General features: G+C 44.5%; 1 protein-coding gene across 14 annotated transcripts in view; it reads left to right on the forward strand.

Moving 5' to 3' along the window:
* Positions 1-19,855, forward strand: part of arhgap23a (Rho GTPase activating protein 23a) — a 66,921-nt gene that overhangs the window by 33,782 nt on the left and 13,284 nt on the right. For 9 of the 14 annotated variants that reach the window (XM_005921896.3, XM_005921893.2, XM_014333455.2 and 6 more), the window contains exons 2-8: positions 6,037-6,240; positions 9,334-9,358; positions 10,555-10,647; positions 11,446-11,524; positions 12,242-12,302; positions 13,814-15,410; positions 19,038-19,193. In XM_005921896.3, the coding sequence (XP_005921958.1) occupies positions 6,037-6,240; positions 9,334-9,358; positions 10,555-10,647; positions 11,446-11,524; positions 12,242-12,302; positions 13,814-15,410; positions 19,038-19,193 (2,215 nt within the window). Of the gene's footprint in view, positions 1-6,036; positions 6,241-9,333; positions 9,359-10,554; positions 10,648-11,445; positions 11,525-12,241; positions 12,303-12,457; positions 13,248-13,813; positions 15,411-19,037; positions 19,194-19,855 lie in introns of those variants that run through there. The other 5 variants (XM_014333456.2, XM_005921895.3, XM_042220604.1 and 2 more) reach the window with 3 other exon arrangements.

Consider the following 19,855-nt stretch of genomic DNA (forward strand, 5'->3'; position numbering starts at 1 on the left):
TCCCCTTCCCCCAGACTCATTGACACAGTTTAAAAAAAATGCCATAGTGAGAAATGTAAGTGTGGGGGGAGGAAAAGGAGAGGCTGTACCGACACAGCTGGGACAAACAGACACTGTACACTGTTTACATTTTAGGAGAGGGGGAGGAAGAGCAGTTGCACCTAGCTGTCTCTATCTGTTACTTTAAGTTGAAATATGCACTTCTACTATCTTTCTGGCACATCATAAGTCTGGTATCTTGTTCTGCTTTATTATCGTTGAGATTTATTGCGTTTGAGGGATCACAGGATTGGCGCATTCAATTCTTTTTGCATTTTTTTTCTTTACATTCAGCTGCCGGCACGACCGCAACACCCTCACGAGTTGTAAAGGTGAAAATCTGTCATGTAAAAGTGTGATAAAGTGCAGTGTTTTGTTGCACTTTCACCTCTTTGTTAAAGCAAAAAGTCGAGGCAGCGAGGATAAAAAGTCCCTGGTCAGATTTAAACCCACGTCACAGACTAACTGCCATGTGCTGCTGCCCACTCAGCTATCAAGTCATGCTGTAAAAGTTATTCTAAAACCGCTCCTCCTGGAAATGATTCTAGGCCTTGGATTGAATTAAAATAGCTTAAATGAACTTCACTGCTACCAGTGATGCAGGTTTCACTTGGACAAATAGGCATGTTTTGCTATTCATGAGAAAAAAACCCTGTTTAACAGACATTGCATCATCACCTGTTGGCCTGGTTGAACTGGTCTGGACTGTGGGGCTGGACTGGTTTTTCAGCAAACATTCTGCATTCACACACGTTCGCAAGTATGGCCCCTTAAACATATTGTTATATAAATTACAGAATCCGCCGGCTTCCTTAAGAGAGTAAAGGTGGATATTCACGTGCACGTCATACATTTGTGAGACATAGGATGCTCATGGAGGTGCAGAGGTGGGGGAGCGCTCTCTGTGTGTGGCCGGTGAGTCCAGGAATTATCAGGATGAGATGGTTTGGCTTTTTTTCGCGCCGTCCCCCTCTCCTGTTCCCTCTTGGCAGCTCGGCTCCGGGCTGCGGACGCAGACAGCTATGACCATCGGGATTAAAGGCTCGTCAGCATTTGTAACAGCCGCAAAGCTCCACTTTTCAAACAGGTTGCAGCTCTCAGCTGTTTAAAAGAGCATTATTGTTCTGTCCTGCTGGGGTTTTAGCAGGAGCCGGGCTCCCTGACAGTCACTGCATTCCTCTGAACTGCTTTACCTCTGGATGGAGCGAGGACAAGAGTGTGTGTCTGTGTGGACGTGTGCTACCCTACACGTACGCTGTTCCCGACGATTATGCCGTCAGCTTTACAATATTGTCATGTCCTAGAAAAGCCTCTTAAGACTCAAAAATCCTTTATTACGGGATTTCAGGGGAGATTACCACCCCCGCTGTTTATTTATAGCGTTTTTATTCTCTAATAAAGCTGATGGGGCTCTAAAATTTTGGCGCCGCAATTTAAACATCAAACATTTCCTCTGGATTTTATAGATGCAGCATGCTATGTTGTCCTTGAGCTGCTCCTTTCTTGTCTTATCAGTCCTGCATCTTAATTATATGGTTCTTAATTGAAATCAGGAGGAAAATGTCCTCGGGGAAGAGCCGGCTGCTGCTGCTGTGTGTTGGCAAAGCACACCACTTTACCCACTAAACAATCACTCAAAGGAGGAAGCTGTGGTGTGACATTACAAGCTTTTCTGCATATTCAGTTGTTTCCAATGAAGCATTTTTTTTACTCTTTTTTTAATGACATCATCTACAGGTGATAACAGGATTCTTCAGTTCTCTGTACTCGTTGAAGTTTATTTGCTAATCAGCCTCAGCAGGTAATACTTCTTTCGGCGAAAACAATGTGAAACAGTTTAAGTTCCCACTTGCAGGGCAGGAAATACCAAATGTCTTCTTTTCTCAGCAAAACAGGAGCGAGGTTTCCCTCGTCTGTGCTTCCAGCCTGCGTAGGAAGTCAAGATTAGACTGCAAAACCGCAGAAACAATTTTCCAAGTTCCTTGTTGGTTAAACCAAATGTCCTGTCCCGGAGAGGCCTGTCAGCGAGCTTAAACTGTTTTTTAATTTTATTTTGGTAGCGGTGGCAGAGGAAACTGGTCGAATCATGCTCAGAGGGCATGAGAGGGGGTTCGTCTTGTTTTAGGGGGAAAAGGTTGAGTCTAGATTCGGCAGAATGGCCGAGCAGAAACACAGCCCACACAGTCCAGAGCTGCAGAGTGGGAAACTGTCCTCCTGGCTCAGAGACCCAGGCAGACCCTGTGTGTTTTGGGTAATCACAGGGTTCAGTATTCTCAGCGCCGGGAGGGGCCATGTGGTCGAAACCGGCGTGCTGGAGCCTGTCCCTCGCTGGGGCCCGATACTCCTCCTCCTTCTGCGTCTCCTTCTCTCCTCATCCTTCTCGTCTCATTCACTCTATCTGTGCTCCCGCCCCTCCTGTGCCAGTTGCTGTGTGTGTTTCAACTTGTCCAAAATCAAACCGCGCCCTCCGAGGAATTCACTCTGTCTCTTCCTCCTTTCACCCCGTTGCTCTTTCATTTCCTCTTTTTTTTTCTTTCCTGGCCTTTTCTTTTTCTTTATCATTTTAATTTGACACTCCAAGCACTCCCCTGCCTTCCTCACGCACCTCTTTATGCGGCTCGCATAATAGGCCTCGCTGCATGCCTCTCTAAGAAAATAGAAGGGTTATTTTACATTGTTTAGACTGCCAGACTAAAGATCCAGCTTTGAGAATCTATGGATATCACAGTCTGTGAAACGTGCACATCATATCTTCCAAAATAATCTTTTGTGATTGGAAAATAGCCAAGATTAACCAAAATTATATTCGTTTAAGCGTTTTAACCAGCAAACATCTTGATGTTTCTGAAAGTAGCCTATAAGTACAAACTTATTTTTTGGTTTCTTTTTTCCCCCTCGATGGAATGTGAAATTAGAGGAAAAGAACATGTGCGGTAAATGTCGGCAGAGCCAGGTTTCCATTGCAAGAATAGAAGTGGAGAGAGAGGAAGAAGAGGTGGAAGGGAGGAGAGGTTGGAAGGAAGGAGAAAGAGGGGTGAAGAATGGAAGTGCCTCCATAACTCTCCGTGGTTATATTTGTAGGGTTATCCCGCCCCACAGTGCTGCCCCACTTCCTGCCTGAAGCCTGCCACTTCCTGTTGTTCTGTGGCCATGCGGAGATTTGCCAGGACAGGCCTGTGCGCGTTATTGTGCTTGCGTGTAAGCATGTTTATCGGGAGGACAGGAAGCGGAATGTGGGGTGTGCATCTAGATGATGTGGTCTAGAAATACTAACCCACTGACACGAAAACATGTATGCAACATACACAATCACAGAATCTGAAGACGCGCAAAACAGTTTAGGATTTCGACTTTTAAGGGCACACTGACTCATATCTCAGTGTGGTTTGAGTAATCTGAATCTCAGAGCATTCACTCATTTTTCATATCAAGCGACATGCACATCAAATCACACCTAAAATGACATCTGTGGCCTCTGTTTGTTGATTCATGGCTTGTACATTCATAAAATAAGTCCCTTTATTAGGGCTGTGCGATATGACCAAAATCTCATATCCCGATATAAGAATTCTATCGTCCCGATAACGATATAAATCACAAAAATGTAACATTTTCTGTAAATTCTGTGAATCTCGTGCAGCTCGACTTGCTGGAAGTGTTTCCAGCTGCGCGTCATGTAGCTGGAGTCGAGTGTTTTAACCGATGCACGAAACAATACATTTTTAGACATAAGTTGTAACGGCCGCCGTTTTCTTTGTGAGTATTTATTACACGGCGTGCTGCGGGGAAAAGCCTGTTCTAACGTTTGAGTCTAAGGTCTATTTTTTTAGCACCTGGCGGCTCTTTTTTTTTTTACTTCTCATCCGTAAATAATCTGCTCTTTCACGTGATTCAGTTTATTTTGAAAAGTCTCAACAGGATCTTGAGCTTTATTGTGAAAGGTTTATGTGGAACATAAACAAGCACACACGCGATGGTGTTAACATTGTCGTTGCTAACCACAATGCATAAAAACAGGCGCTTGTCCGTCCTAGTGTGGTTATATTAAATATAAGAGAAAGAGAGAGCTGTAAGAAATTAATATAGCCACTACCGTAACCATCAAAACGGTGAAAAAATATTGCCGTAAACGGTTTATTTTGCGACACTATGAAACAAACGATAGCGTGTTTTTATATCGTCATCCGATATATATCGTTATATCAAACAGCCCTACCCTTTATTGTATCTTTAAGGCTGTAATGGCATGTCACAGAGTGACCTTTGATAGGGGTGTTCATCCCATATTAAATCAATAAAACCTGTGGAAAAAACATAAGATAAGTAAAACATCCAGTATACAGATGTTTTTGTTAGTCATTAAATTAGTTAAAATGTGCTGAAGATTCTGTGTGGGGAGTAAAAATTCTGTTGTTGCAGGGTTTTAAAGGCTTATAGCACAAATTAAAAATGTATATTCAATTCAGTTTTATTTATATTGTGCCATATCACAGCAGCAGTTGCCGCATGCCTTAGTAAATGTGCAAAATCCAGGTGAATGTGAAGGCGGTCAAGCAGGTGGTACTTGTTTGTATCCGTTGACAGTTTTGTGCATTAATGTAACAGTTAGTAGGTGAGAGGTGGATCACATTTACTTTTAATAGACTCCTGTAGCCTTTCTCAGAGTGTATGATGTTAGCGTTTAACCAGTGTACGAACTTATTTGGGCAACCTTTACCTCTGTCATCATTTACTTCGTCTAATCTAATCTAATCTTCAAGTAGGATTAGATAAAATGTCATCATTTAATATGGTGTCCTCCTGAGCTCATCGTTGATTTAACCAAAACAGTGCGTAGGCGTAAAAATGTGCGCAATGTGATTTAAGATCCCCGTGCAGCTCCTGGTTTGCTCGTATCAGTGTCAGCCCTCATCTTTAGTTAATGAAAAACAAATCAATGTCTTTTTTTTGTCTAAATGATCATTTACTAAGAAGAAAAATGATCCGACTGTTTATAATCTGTCTTTCTGAAACTGTTAAAAATGTTATTTTTGTCTGCTGTGCATTGCATTTTTATGCTGTAGCATCCATCAGTAAGATGCTAAGAAGTTATTTTTACCATCAGTATGCAGAAGATTGCAGCTTTAAACAAAATAAAGCACGGCACGGTGACTGAAAGACCGGGCTGACTTGGTCGGACTAGTCATTACAGTGTTTTAATTTAAGTTTGGGAGAGTGTGAGAGTGCAGGGAGTTCAGTTTTACTAAGAAAAGTTTTGCAGTGACTTGATGTGTGCAGCAGACTTAAGCTGTGAGCTGGCACTCAGATTCCCTTCTTCCTTCTCTCCCTCGCTCCCACTCCTGCCTGTTTGGTCAGGTGATTGTGTTTGACTGACAGATGTGGGTCGATGGGGCAGCAGGCGGGTGATAGTTCTCACGTGTGTCTGTCAGCTGAGCTTGCCGGACTTATTTACTCGGCAGCAGGAATGAGAAATTTAGAGAGCTGTGCTGAAAATCTGCCTTTATTCTCCACTCTCAGAGTCCCTGGATCTTCTCTCCCTATAATAAGACCAAGGTCACTGTAGTCTGAACTGGGTGATACCCGCATTTCCCGCTTGGCCCCGTCTAGATATGGCCTCTTCCTGATAGTCCCCCCTGCCCTCCCCCAGGTGTGTTTATTGACTATTGTTCTGAGGCTGGGTGGCATGCAGAGGCTAGCAGACAGGACTTCACAAGGAAGCTGCTAATGAGCGGTCCGGCAGCGGCGGAGTTAATGTCACTGAGTACAGAGGCACCTTGTGCTTCTCCAGTGAGCCATAAATCTGGACAACTGCAGGTTTTTCTCGAGTGTTGGTGCGAATAATGGGAAAGAACTGATATTGCTGACATTTCTGATGCCCGTAAATCTTATTAGAAGCAAATATTCCAGCTTACTAAATGACAAATTGCAGTCATTTCGTATAAAATTGCTTTTCCTGCTGGGGGTAATGTTTTTAACCAGATCTCTTTGTGTTTACAGGCTAAGGGGCGGAGGGATGGTTTCTCCTCAGCCGGTGACAACCCTCGGCCGCCGATGGCGACCCGGCCGGGAAGGGAGGGGGTCGGCATGGGCTGGAAGGGTCCCCGGACGCTGGTCCTCCATAAGAACTCCCAGGGTTTTGGTTTCACATTACGCCACTTCATCGTTTATCCTCCAGAATCCGCTTTGCACACTAACCTCAAGGTGAGAGTCACAGATGTCTGCAGGTCCCTGAAACACTAGAAAATGCCTTAAATGTTAAAGGTGTTTAAAAGTGTTGAATTATGTTATAAAAATACCATTTGTGCTTCAGGGCTTAGTGTCACAAAGTACTTTGTGTTTGTTTTTACAGTACACATGGTCTCCATTTCATCCTAGCTGGCATTTAAAGGGGTTTCGAAGGCCTTAGCTTTAACTCGCTGAACTCAGGAGAGAGCCAATTTGAGCTCAGAGATAAAGCCAATCATACTGTGGCTGCGGGTCAGCGAGGTTGAGCGGAGCAAAATGAACACAAAGACAAAGGGAGAAAACAAGCCTGGGTGATTAGAGACAGCAGAAGACGAAGAAACCGAGCTGTTAGAGGAAGAGAGGCACAAGATCAGGAGACAGAACAAGTACCGGGGCTTCGATTTTACTACTTTGTGGAATTTAAAAAAACACCTTCATTTTACTCCTGTTTGTTTCACAGGCCTGTTTTTGTCCCTGGTGAATTCAGGCTTGTTCTGGTGTTGGGAAATGAGCCCGAGTGGTTATTTAGCTGTTTGAGGTGTGGGGGCAAACGTCTCCAGATGTGAAATTGAGGGATGTGGAGGCTGGGGTGGGGTGAGCCAGCTGAAACAAGGCCTCTATTATTTTTATACCACCCCACCATCTAGCAGCTGCTGATAGGAACACGAATTGAATGGGATCTGTTGTCTTATCCTGGTACCACTCACTGGCAGCCGGGCCGTACCATGCCAGCCCTAGACAATAGGCCCACTGCTGGCCTTTGGCCTCATTTCTGCCCTTGTCTCCTCTGCCTCAGAAGGGATCACATGTTGTTTTTTGGACAATTAGACTCACAGATCTGTCTGTTCTTATCTGAAGAGGCTTCATGGAAACCTCCCAAATTAACCTCTTAGTGTCCAATTAGTACAGATTCACAGGGTCTGTGACTCATTCATGCTCTTGATTTATAGGTCCACAGGTCGTCTGGGTCGTGGTTCTAACAGGACCCTTCAGCGTCTTCACAACCTTCTCTTGACACTTCCTCTTATTAGGATGTAACTTGATTTTTATTCACTTTGGAAAAAAAACAATATTTTATTTAATGTGAAATGAAGTGAACTAAAAAAAGAAGTAACTACAGTACCACAGATTTTTTTGTTACTTAATTTCTTTGCTTATTTACTCTGTGTAGTGTCAAAGTACTTGTTACTGAGTTACAGCATACAGCAGTCATGCTATTGCCATACATATAAGCTGAAATAAACAAAAGTACTCATTCAGATAGGGAGGACATACACTGGATCTATTTTTAGATGCTAGCTCCTTTTATTATTTATTATATCCTGAAGCCTGTAGTAGAAGATGTGAAAAACAGCTCTGCTTTTGTTACCTGGTCAAAATTCACTCATTCTGCGGAGACATTTGGGTGGTCTGTGGTCTTTAGCTACCAGCCTTGTGTTTCTCGGCACATTTTGCACATTGCTGTCACATTTCTTTCCTTACGAGCAATAAATTCCAAGCAATGCACATATTTGCCACCGTTGAACTGGGAACTGAGGAGACTGTTTTTGGAAGGGTTTATGTACCTGCATAACCATTTGATCAAGGAGAAGTTTCTTGGATCGAGAGGTCAAAGTTCAGTCGCTTTCCTCGGACTTCCATGACCTGGATGACTGAGAACCTCCCCAGATAACTATCCGTCCAGTAACTTTGATCTTAATACTGAATTTTGGACCAAAAGTGTGTTACATTACATTAAAGTAACACGTTATTAGTGTGATGATACAGTGAAGAATTGCTGTTTTATTATCACTGAAAACTGGGATGTACCTTGTGAGCAACAGGATGGATACGGATGCATTTTTGTGTAGGTTTAGAGTCTTTTGAATCCAGTGCCAGACATCCGCATAAATTAAGGGATGAGTAATTTTCCAGATGTATAGAATCCCTAGCATAGACTTTTGTGTCCACCTCTTCCCATCTCCTTCCGGATGTGGTGAAATTAGGACTGGCCGGGTGGTGAGTGTCCCCAGCTATGAGTTCTATTCTGGGGTCGGCAGCTATCCTTTCTCTGCCTCTAAACCCTCCACCATTGTCTGCAGAGCCCGGAATGAGCCCACTCAGCGCAGGATAAAGCCCGGCAGCAGTCAGCCCACCGTGCCCCTGCCCACAAACTGTCCACTCAGCTTAGTGTGTGTCTGTGCGTGTGTGTGTGTGTGAAGGTGATCAGAGAACCTGCAGCTATCAGATCTCACCACCTCGTTTCTCACTGTCCCCGCCTTTATTTACTCGCTGTGTGTGTGATGTCATGAGCACCTGCAGATTGTCAAACCAGATAGTCAGTGTCTGTGCTGGATCTGCAACATTAAGAGCTCATGAAAACAAACAGGTCGGTGTCAGGAGGTTTGGCATAAATTGTCAGTGAAGTCACCGACACGTGAGGGAAAGCTGTAAACAGTTGATCTCATCCTTCCACATTTTGGTTTCTGTTCAGAAAAAGGTCACCTGGGGTTGAGACCTGTGGCCAAAGTTAGAAGCCGTATGCTGCTGAAGTGTCTGTGTTTAAATCAGGAGTATGAGGGCCCTGTATGAGGCCTTTCTACTACATGATGTAAACCCCGAATCATCACTTGGTAGCATTCCTGCCTGGAAAAGTAGTGATAGCTTTTGTTTTTCCCCTCAGTTTTGTATAAGAGTTGAATGCTGAATGGGCATGAAAAAAAACAACACTTTATTATTGGTTGCAAAATTTTCCATGTGGCACAGCCAGTTTCCGTCCTGCAAATCTTTGTATATGGTCAATTTTGTGACAGTGTCTGAAGTAGCAACTTTTCCCACATTTCCAAAAGTAAAACCTTTTTTTTTTTTAAAGCTCAGCGCTTGCGTTGCATCACATGTCGACCTTTCTGTGCATGTGGAAAAGTTTACCCCTCGCTATCAGATCTCTCTCATCTAGAACTTCTTAAACGCGGCCAAGGACCATCTCAGCAAATGTGTTTGTAATTACTAGGACAACAATAAATGTCTCTTACAGGAATTTTACGCTTTAAATTTGCTCTAATATGTGTAATTCTGTCTTTCTGTTTGCAGGATGAGGAGAACGGTAACGGAAAGGGTGAGCTGCCTCTATTTTTTGCCTTCTCAGTCTTTTATTAGTGCTCCAGTTAAAGCTTACTACAGGGATAGGGATAATGATTGTGTAATTGAGGCAAGACCCTACTGTACTTCCCTCATGTCTCGCCTGCTCTGCAGCCTTTATGCGCCGCCTACAGGACGCTATCCAGTACTACATCTAAAAATCCACCTGCAGTTAGACTTCTGGTTCTCCAGCTTTTTCTAGTTTTCTTGACTTGAGATGCTGAAAAAAGTGTGAATATTTATCAATAAATATCAATAAGAAATTTAATTTTACATAAATAAACATGCAGTAGTATAAGCAGACTCTTATTTATTTTCCCTGAAAAAAATTTACCTTAGTTTTGCAACCCACAGTCTGACAACCTCTGAGTTAGATGCTCATGAACGTATTTACTCGTCTGAAAAAGTGCTACTTTCAGCTGCTACCTGGTTCACTCGGGGTTGGGACAGAAGGTAGCTCTGCATATGTGAATTGGAAGAATTTAACAGGAGATGCTCTTCCTATCACAACCCACGAGGCATTTGTGCCTCCTCCCGGGATTCACCTGACGAGGGAGTTTTCACTCGTGAGGTGAACGCGTAAACAACTACACTGGGGAGCCACGTCGCTCATGTCAAAAACAAACCCTTAACAAATATCTGATGGGCGCTGGTAGAAAGTGTCAGCAGTAACTGTTCGTAGGTGTAGCGCAGCAGAAGGGGAACAGATTTGTTTGAGCCTGCAGCTTTACTCGGCGCTTCTGAAAGATTTGTGGGTGTAGCGCTTATCAAACAACCAGCCTGGCGTGGACTCCCAGGTGATATTCATGAAGTAATCGCAAAACAAATACATCAGAGAGCACATCTGTATATCAATGTCATGTCTGCTTAGATATGCATGTGAATTTACCCAAATGAGTTCATGCAAAAAATGTAAACTAATGGATTGTTGTACTGTGCACCTCCAATACAGAATGGCATTTTATCTATGTTATTTTACTATTATTTACTATTTGACTATTGTTTACAATATTTGGATGATTAATAATATTATATAATATTATATAATGGTAAATGTTCATGTGTAACAACGTTCATACCCACATGTGGATTTCTTTTTCTTTCCTTGTGCATTAACTGAATCTGTCTATGTCCTGATCTTTGCGCATCCCCTCTTTTCATGTTGTCATTCAGGGTTTCAGAAAGGTCAGTTGGAGCCAATGGACACTATATTTGTGAAGAACGTGAGAGAAAAGGGTCCGGCCCATCAGGCAGGCCTGTGCACAGGTAAAAGGAACATGTTGTGCAGGAGTGAGGACGCCTCGATTTGCATTGGAAATCTGTTCTGCGTGCAGGTCACGTGACGCTGCACGAGCATGCAGAGAGAAGTTGACTAACAATAAAAACAAAGGAGATGAGAGTTATTACAGAACGAGAGCTCAGTGTGTGTGAGGTTTTCCTCTTGTGTATTTCTGTGACAGCAGAGCAAACCAGTACTCGGTGTTAAAGCACCAGCTTGATTTAACGCAAACTGACGCATCCACGGAGTTGCACGCTACCTCAAACGTATGCAAACACACGCCCTGCGAGCACCGCGTATGTGTTTCAGCTTGCATAAAGTAACTGCAAATGCATATAAAATTTGAGCAGGTAGTTATCGGACGCCTTTCCTCAAGGCCTTGGTTCACAAAAGCTGAGCTGTTCTAAACATACCTGTTCTTTATGCTTGAAAGCTATTTTAATTTTATTGATGTACTTTTTTGCCTTTAAGACATATTGAACACCACATGAAGTGAAAAAGTGTGAGATTAAGTTCAAGCTGGCTTTTGATGCCACCCAATACAGGTGATTTGCTTAATGTGGTTTTGGTTTTGCTGACTTTAGACAGCCCAGAGTCAATTATTCAAAAAGTTCACTACTTATTTTTCACTCCGGGTCATTATTATTTTGATGTCTGCCTTCAGGGAATTTACCCCTTACCCAGTTTCTTTATCATTTCCTCTTGCTTTAAAGGTCAGAGTTTACTGATTCATTGTTCTCAAATGTATTAGTGATATAATATGACAATCTGTCCATGCTGTGCAGGGGATCGTCTGGTGAAAGTGAATGGAGAAAGTATTCTAGGAAAGACGTACTCACAGGTGATCGCCCTCATTCAGAACAGGTAAGAATCCCTTCCTGTGAGCCCCTTCAGAGCCTTTTAGGTGTTGATTTATTGTCCTGTGAGAGAAGTCATAGGAGAGTGACACAAAAAGTGGACTGACTCGTGTATATCTTCATGCTTGCCAGCTTACCATCTGGCTATAAGCCGAGCTAGGCAGCAACAGGAATAGCTTGTTTCACCCTGAGATATGAGAATAACCTCATGACAGATCAATGCGACGCATCCAAATCATATCTAATGGCCCAAATGTAATGTAGGAGGGAGTGCGTGACTTCACCTTTACAAATATACTTGTTTAACTGGGCCACAGGTGTTTGTTTTTTTTAAATAACATAATTTCATCAGTCTAAATGCTAAAAATTCACACAAGGGCAAAAAAACCATTAACTAAAAAATCCCAACAACCAACTGTTCTGATTGGCTTTCTGCCCTCCACGTAGTTTGTTAGTCTTTTGCTGCATATTATGAGTTTTAATGGAAGGTATGAAACATCAAGTGACATACCTCAGTTCAGATTACCCGATGGAACTGATTCATTATCCTCCTGCTCAAATCAGTGCATTCCTAACTGGTATTCGTTTAAGAATAGCTGGAGGTTTCTTTTGTATTTGATTTTATTGTATTTTTATTTTAGCTATAACAATCCACAGGTACAAATGTTGCCTCTGAAGTCTTATTCTTGCTCTTGTCTCTTTTTTTGTCGCACGTGTCCTGCAGTGAGAGCGTGTTGGAGCTCTCCATTATGCCAAAGGATGAAGATGTGCTTCAGTTGGTAAGTGTGAGTATGAGATTTTTCACACATATTTTACCCCACCCCCACCCCCACCTCAAATACACACACAAAATAAACCCACACGTATTACATGCATTATTTTAGGACACTGCAGAAGTCTGCAGAGATGATTCACAGCGTCACTGTTGAAGAATTTCAAGATTTTGTTAGACTGGCTGCAGAGTGACTCACAGGCTCTCCGCTCTGTGTTTAGATTACAACACATGATCATTTAAAACCACTGGTATCTGTCAAAGTTTGTGCTTGGGGAAAAAAAAAAACCAACCCAAAAACTCGGTTGTCGCTCACACACCCATGTTCCGTAAAACACATTTTTATCGCTCCACAGGTTGCTCTTCCACAAGATCCAACATGCATCGTTAAATGCCCCTCCCATTAACCTGGAGCAACTCGTCAACACACACAAACACCAGATGAGCTGATTTAACTGGTCTTTCTCACAGATGCAGAAACATCACCGTTCCTCCCAGAAATGCCCCAAACTGCCCTCTCCTTCCAAGCGTCCTGCCGTGTCTTAATATTATAAACCCCCTCCTCTGTTGTCTCGCTCCTCCCCTCGCTGCTACGCCTGTATTTGCTGCATTCCTAGCATGACCTCACCAATCCCGCGCACCTCCCTCCACACTCCCACAGGGTGGAGTAAGATGAGGAGGAGGAGAGAGGGAGTTTGGAAAGATCTGAGAGAGGCAGAAACAAGTCAATAGAGCAGATAGAAAAGTCACAAATACAAAGGAAAAGAAAAGAAGTTAAAGTCTGGATGTTTTAGGACGAGGACGCGGTACAAAATGAAGAGCAGAATGTTTTAGCTGCAGAGCTGTCGCATCCGCGGTGTTAGTGAGCTCTTCTTTTTCTGCTTGTGTGGCTTCGGTCTTAACGCACAAGCTGTGGAAAGGCTCTGGATTCTGTTGGACAGCCTAAACGTTTCATTAGGTAAACCTTTAAAAGTGTCAAACTGTCTCTGATTTAAAATGTCTTTGTCATGCGAGTTTAAAAATAACTGGAAGTAGGTGTGTTTTTGGTTTAAATATGGCAGTGTGGCCGATTCCTGAAATGATCGGGTAATTTAAAGCTAGTTATTTACATTTGGATTCTCCTAAAGCAGCAAAGAGTGTGTGTGTGTTTTGTATTTGTTTAGATAACATTAGAGGATACTTTTGTATTTATAGCTAGCTGCAGTGCGGTGAGTGTTGTGGCTTTTTCTCGGGGGAATGCTTCCAGTTTGGTAGCTAGTTTGTGTTTGTGTGGAGAGCCGAGGCCTCGGGGACAAACTGTGGCAATAACTCAGAAGCTTCCCCTTTCAGGCTGTTATTGTGTGTAAAGCAGCACGACACTGTGCCGTTGTCAAACTTGTTTACAGGAAGAGACCATTTTTATTTAAACTTCTCATTCCACACATACACACACAGACACACACCTACCTACCTACCTTTGTAATTTCCCATTTCTTCCTGTCACGTCTGTTCTCACGGTTCCTCCATCTTCCCTCCTTTCTCTAGGCGTACTCCCAGGATGCCTACCTGACGGGTAATGAACCGTACGCTGGGGGAGCTGAAAACCTTCCGCCGCCACCCCCCCTATGTTACCCACGCTCCAAGACGACGTCGGTTTCTGGAGCTCCCCTCTCATCCCCCATGGGCCAGAACCAGCTGGATAACTGGAGTCGCTGGCCAGGTTCTTCCAGCCCCTCATCACCCTTGGACAACCGATCTGCTGTGTGCAGCCCCGCCAGCTGGCAGGAGGGGCGGCCAGGCGAGCCCGGTGGTGTGGGTCACAGCAGTCCAGCCCACCGCACAGAGGAGATCCAGTACGGTATGACCAGCCAGCAGCCTCAGGGCCAGATTAGGGGACGCTCCTACTCTTCGTCTTCCTCCTCCGGAGGCCCTTTGTCCAGCCCGCTACAAGTTCACTACCCAAACCACCATGGTGCCAGTTCTTCACAGGCTCAGCCACGCAAGTCCAGCTCAGCCTGGACCAGTCCCCCTCAGCCACAGGTCAGCCACAGCCGCAGTGACCGCTGCCAGCAGGCCCTCTCTGACTGGTACTACAACCAGCAGCCGGATCGCTCAGTACGCAAGATGCAGACCCGCCATCGGAGCTACTCTCAAGACCGGCTCAGTGAATCAAGGAGGCAGCAGCAGCGTACAGGTGGCTGGCCACACAGCGCCTCCCAGGACACTCTGCTCTTACTTCAGCAGTCAGGACCCGGACCCCAAGGGGAGCCATACTGGTCCTACGGAGACCACACTGCCACTAACTATACTCGAACACGCTCTGAAAATTTGCTCGCCCTCTACGACCACCATGGTCGCTCGTTAGAGATGTTGGACCGAGGAGCAGCTGGACTGGTCTCGCCTCGGATTGACAGGCCCGCGTGGCTCCAGCAGGCCCCCAAGCCTCCCCCGAGGACTGACGCTTACCACAGGCAGGGCAACCATTTTAGCGCAGCGCAAGCTCCTCAAGTGTCCCGGCAGTCACAGCCAACCTCTAAACACCACCCACAGACCCACACCCAGCCACAGCCGGCGCCCACTCAGAGCAGGCGGCTTCCTCCTGGACAGAGCGTGGACGACCAGCCGGTGGGCTACCGTAGCTACAGCCCATCTTTTTACCGCAAAACAGGCCGCATCCTGCAGCAGGCTCATTCGTTCAGGGACCCTTCATACTCTGGCCCCCACTTAAACTGGAACCCAGTACCTAAAACCAGCCCTCCAGAGGGGACGCCAGCACCTCCCACTGCCTCCACCACAACTCCAGTTGCCTCCGCCACGCCTGAATCCCAGGACAGAGGGTACAGGCCAACAAACCACGAGAGGGAACGAGGGGCAGTGGAAGGGCAGGCTGAATTGGTGGCACAGACCCAGGAAGTGGTGATGAGGCAGAAACCCCCCACGGGGCGGAGGAATGTACAGGGTATGCGTCACCCTCACTATGCCCTGCCTTTGGATGGGCTAGAACCCTCTTTGTTTTCTCCTGATCCCAAAGACTCAGCCCCAGCTCCCGGTTCCACAGGAGATGTAGCCTCAGGCAAACCAAATGGAAACCTTGCTCCCCTCCCACTAGAGGATGACTCTCTGGCCTCCATCCCCTTCATAGGTGAGTAGGGAGCCTCCAAGCTTCCTCCCATGTCCCTTCTCCTACTTCCCTAACACAAAAAACCCCCACACTGACCTTGAGATTTCATTAGTCGTCCTCTAAAATGTAATCTACACTGAGTGTTTATTGAACGTTAGCGAAAGCTTAACCGAGAGGAAATGCAAAGCAGATGAAAATTTGAATTTGTGTGTTGTTTAATTTCCTCCTCGTCTGTATATTCAGACGCCAGAGTCTGCCCAGACGCAGTTTCCGATCTGTCTGTGAATGTTTGCGTTGGGTAATTGCGGTATTCCCACAGTCTTACGCACCATATTAGTCGTATGTGCGATGGAAGTTCACTAATCCTGCTGGCTGCCCTCCTGACTTTAAGGTCACCTCACTGTGCTGAGGAAATGAGGTGGAGGTCTGGACTTCCTGAATGTGGGTTGTTGTTTAGAGGGATAATTTTCAATTTCACATCGGTGGAGTTTGATTTTGTGTGTTGAGGCGTGACAGGAGCTCAACAGCTACTGACAGTGGTTTTAGTCTAAACCAGTAATACTAATAACGAGCTGTCATAGCACCGTCCGAGCAGGACATGCAGTCTTTTCTGTTTGTTTTCTACAGTTATGGCCTGCATATGTTGCCGTCAGTGGGAGTTGACTGCGATCGTGTTCGAGCTTGTTTCTTGCTCTGAAAAGGCTCAAACAGAAGGGGCCCTGTAGGCTTCTGATTAGATTCTATCACTTGACACGGACATTAGTCAAAGTCAAACCACAAGCAAATGAAGTCAGCCGGTGAGGCTGGACTTGCCTATATCGCCCACTCGCAGCCTGGGGAAAACTTGCACTAATGTTGAATAGATTCAAATCAGCTGACTGGGAAGCTTTGACCCATCTTGGAATGACTGGATATTTGAGCCAAGCTGCGCTCTGCCCCAGAGAGTCATTTAAAGAGAGAAACTACAGGAAACCAGGAAGGCATCTCTCGTCCTCTCTGTCAATCCGTCAGAGCACATTCTTGCCTCGTACTTTCACCTGAATTAAACGAAACCAAGCAGCCAGAGCAGCAGGTCAGGACATGTTTAATATCCATAAACTGAAACTAGGATAGACAAGAAGTAGTTCGTTCGTTCGTTCGTTCGTTCTTTCTTTCTTTCTTTATCTAACTGATGCAGATGCTGATATAATCTGAGGCTGTTTAGGGACATGCAATTTCATGGGCTGTTGTTTTTCTTCTTCTTTTCAAAGCATGGGTGTCTGTGAGATAGCAGTTCAAAGGCAAACAGTGTCTGAATGCAGATACTGTATGTTTTTATCAAATCTCGTACACCATATTGAATTTTTCCTAAATTCAATGAAGTGTTTAATACTTTCTGTGTTTCTGGTAGCTCCTACAAAATGAAACGACAAATTATATCGAATGCTGCTGCAGGATTTTATTGTGCGCCCACTTGGAGTCTTTGTAAGCTGTAAATTGCCAGGAGGTTTTTGTCATGGTCCTTGTGGGGAACAGTGGGGGCTCCCGCCTTCAATGCAGCTATTGTACTGCTCTACTAGATGAAGGGTTTTATGTGGGGGTTCATTCTATGACTGTCTTTACTAGCTGGACCCTGGACATGATGGACTTCGTGTACTGGCCTGTGTACTGGCCCTCTGTGTTCTCTTACAGGCACCTGCTTTCAATTACTTTGTATTGAAAGCTCAAGCTCATTCTCTCTCATTTTTCTTGGTCTAAACTTCTCTACATTGAATTACAGTTGCTACATACAGGTTAGTTTGATAGTCAGTTAATTCTTTGAGATATTTCGTAAGCAGGAGTACAGCTAGTACAGCTAGTAAAACATGCTGCAAAAACTCAGGCCTCAGACTATTTATATTCAACTGTTGGCTCTGTATGATGTCAGAGAGAAGGAATATCCCTAAGAAACTCCACATGGAGTTGAAACCTTCTAGTTGTGAGGGACAGCCAGTCAAAGGAAAGCTGGCATTTTTGCCCTAAAGGGAGAGGAGCTAAAAGGGTTGGTTTCAGATAGTTCAGAGTCCAGCCAATGAGGCTCAGTTTAGATGTAATAAAGATAAATAAGAATTAATTGGAACTGTATATCATGCAGAGGATAAAAACTAGAAATCAAGCACAATAGGTCCCTCTTAATAAAGTAAATATTCCAAAGAGGAATGAGTCTTTAAGCATTTCTTCTATCTTCACCATTCGTCCAGGACAAATCTGAGTCAGGAATTCCTCCTTTACTATATGTACTGTAGAGCAGCAGCACAGTGCACTTCAGTATGCTGCTCCCCTCTGCTGGTCTGTCTCTGTGTCGTGTTTCTGAGCTCACTCTGGCTGCCTGTTAATGACGGCCTTTGTTAAACCCACAGCCCGGCTATTTCTGGGCCATGCTGTAAACAGGCAGATTCCTTATCCCAGACTGGGAATGTTTTCCGCCTTATGTCGGCCTCTAAAATGCACAGGAGTGAAGAATCGAAAAGCGAGGGCGGGAAGAAGAGCATGAAGAAAGGGAAGAGACAAAGGATGTTAGAGGACTGGACTGTAAGAAGAGAGATGGTTATTAAAATAGGGAAAATTAAATATGAAACCAGTGCAGGGTTTTTCTAAAATGACCATGTGGTGGTCAGTTGAAGTGTGGCGGAGTGAGGCTGTGCTGCCCTCTGCTGTTTCCTCCGAGAGCAAACCAGAGCCTCGACGCATTTCGGTCCTGAGAGTTTAAAACATCACGGCAAATCCAGCTTCTCCTCACTGTGTGCAAATATCAGACCAGCCCCTAATCCTCGCTGTCAGTCAGGAAGTGTGAGCGTGTTTGTGTATGAATGTTTCTGTGCGTTAGTTTCATATCCCTTTACCTGAAACTGCTGATGACTAGTAGCCTGTGTGATCCCAACCATTTTATGCCTTTGTCTTCTTAAAAACTACGTTTCTTTATCAGCATAAAAAAATCCCCAGAATTCTTATGTTGGAAAGAAAAAGAAAAGATCATTCATGCCCAATAATTTCTTTTCTACCTTTTGGACAGTAACGGTTTCTCTTGCATGTATCAGATCATGCCTGCGTTAGGGTAGATTTCACAAAGAACTGAAACCATGAGCCAGTAAACCTGTAACAAAACCCCCTCCTCTCTGTTAGCTACTGAACAGTTCTTCCTATGGCAGCAGAAGACGCAGGTATTGTATTTTCTGTAAACTTTTTGCCTGTTCAGCCATGTTCCTGTGGAACTTTTTCTTACTGTAGTTGGGTCGCAGCTATGCTTACTTTCCTGAGAGAGGACAGGAGCTTTTAGTGACTTCTGCTTCATCTGTGTGTTCTTAAGTGACCATATAAATGTATGTGTTTCTGACTTTCTTGTACTTCTCACGGGAATCTGGAAGTGCATCATGTTAAAGTATTGTGGTAAATGTTTTAAGGTGATAGTCAAATTTAAAGTGAAAGAAACTGTGAAAAGCGTTTTCTTTTTAAGTCTCTCTGATGGCAATCCCCCAATTCCTCATCGTTCCTCTACCTTAAAACCTCTCCTCTCCTTACCTTCTCCTAACCCAACCCATTTTTGTTTCTTACCTTCTCGCCCTTTTTGCTAACACCTAACCCTTCTCCTTCTCTTTCACCCTTTCCTTCCTTCCCTCCACCCACCCACAGACGAGCCAACCAGCCCCGGCGCCGATTTGCGCGCCCGGCACGTGCCGGCGTCCTCCGTTGTCTCCAGCGGCATGAGTTCAACGCCCGCCGTGGTCAACAGCCCCGCATCCCCCACCTTCACCTTCCCCCTCACTAGGCTCTTCTCACACGACTGCAGTGAGTGCCCCCTCCTCCCTCCCTTCCTCGCCACTGCATGCAGCCAAAAATTAAGATTCTCCTTTTATTTCCAATGTGGATTTATAAAGCATGAGATTTGAAGAGAGTATACAATTTTATAACTGCTGTAATCTCCATCTTATGAAGCATTTTGTCTCCTTATTGTGTTTTAACTGCCTTATTTTCTTAACACGAAAGCTGAAATCTTGAACTTAAGGATGCACTTAAGTTGTGGAAATTTACGTTTTATTTTATAGAACTGAAAAAAAGTTTGTTTCTATGAGAAGTGAACTTTAACATCTCACTTGGAACGCCTTAAAAACCAAAATAGCTTGACAAGATGAAGTTTCAGCAGTTTGCATGTTGAATTTGTAGATTGGACTTGAACACATTGGTTTAGATCATTTTTTGGTCACAATTCTAAGCGTGCATGAAGCCCAATCTGTGTATTTTCAAATTAATTTAGCCCATATTGGTGGTGCACAAACCAAGACTTGCATGATTGTGAAAAAACTGCACAAAAAAATGAATATGGGCGTGTACACCTGTATGCCAGAGGTGAGCAAACGGTCCAAGGAAACCAGTCTAACCCCCACTCCTCTAGCTCATGTCCCTACTCACCATCTCCACCAAGTCGCTGATTCACTCGCCCTGTTAACCCC

Source organism: Haplochromis burtoni, unplaced genomic scaffold (assembly GCF_018398535.1).
Source record: "Haplochromis burtoni strain Fernald_Lab_line unplaced genomic scaffold, NCSU_Asbu1 Contig_52, whole genome shotgun sequence".
Taxonomy (NCBI): domain Eukaryota; kingdom Metazoa; phylum Chordata; class Actinopteri; order Cichliformes; family Cichlidae; genus Haplochromis; species Haplochromis burtoni.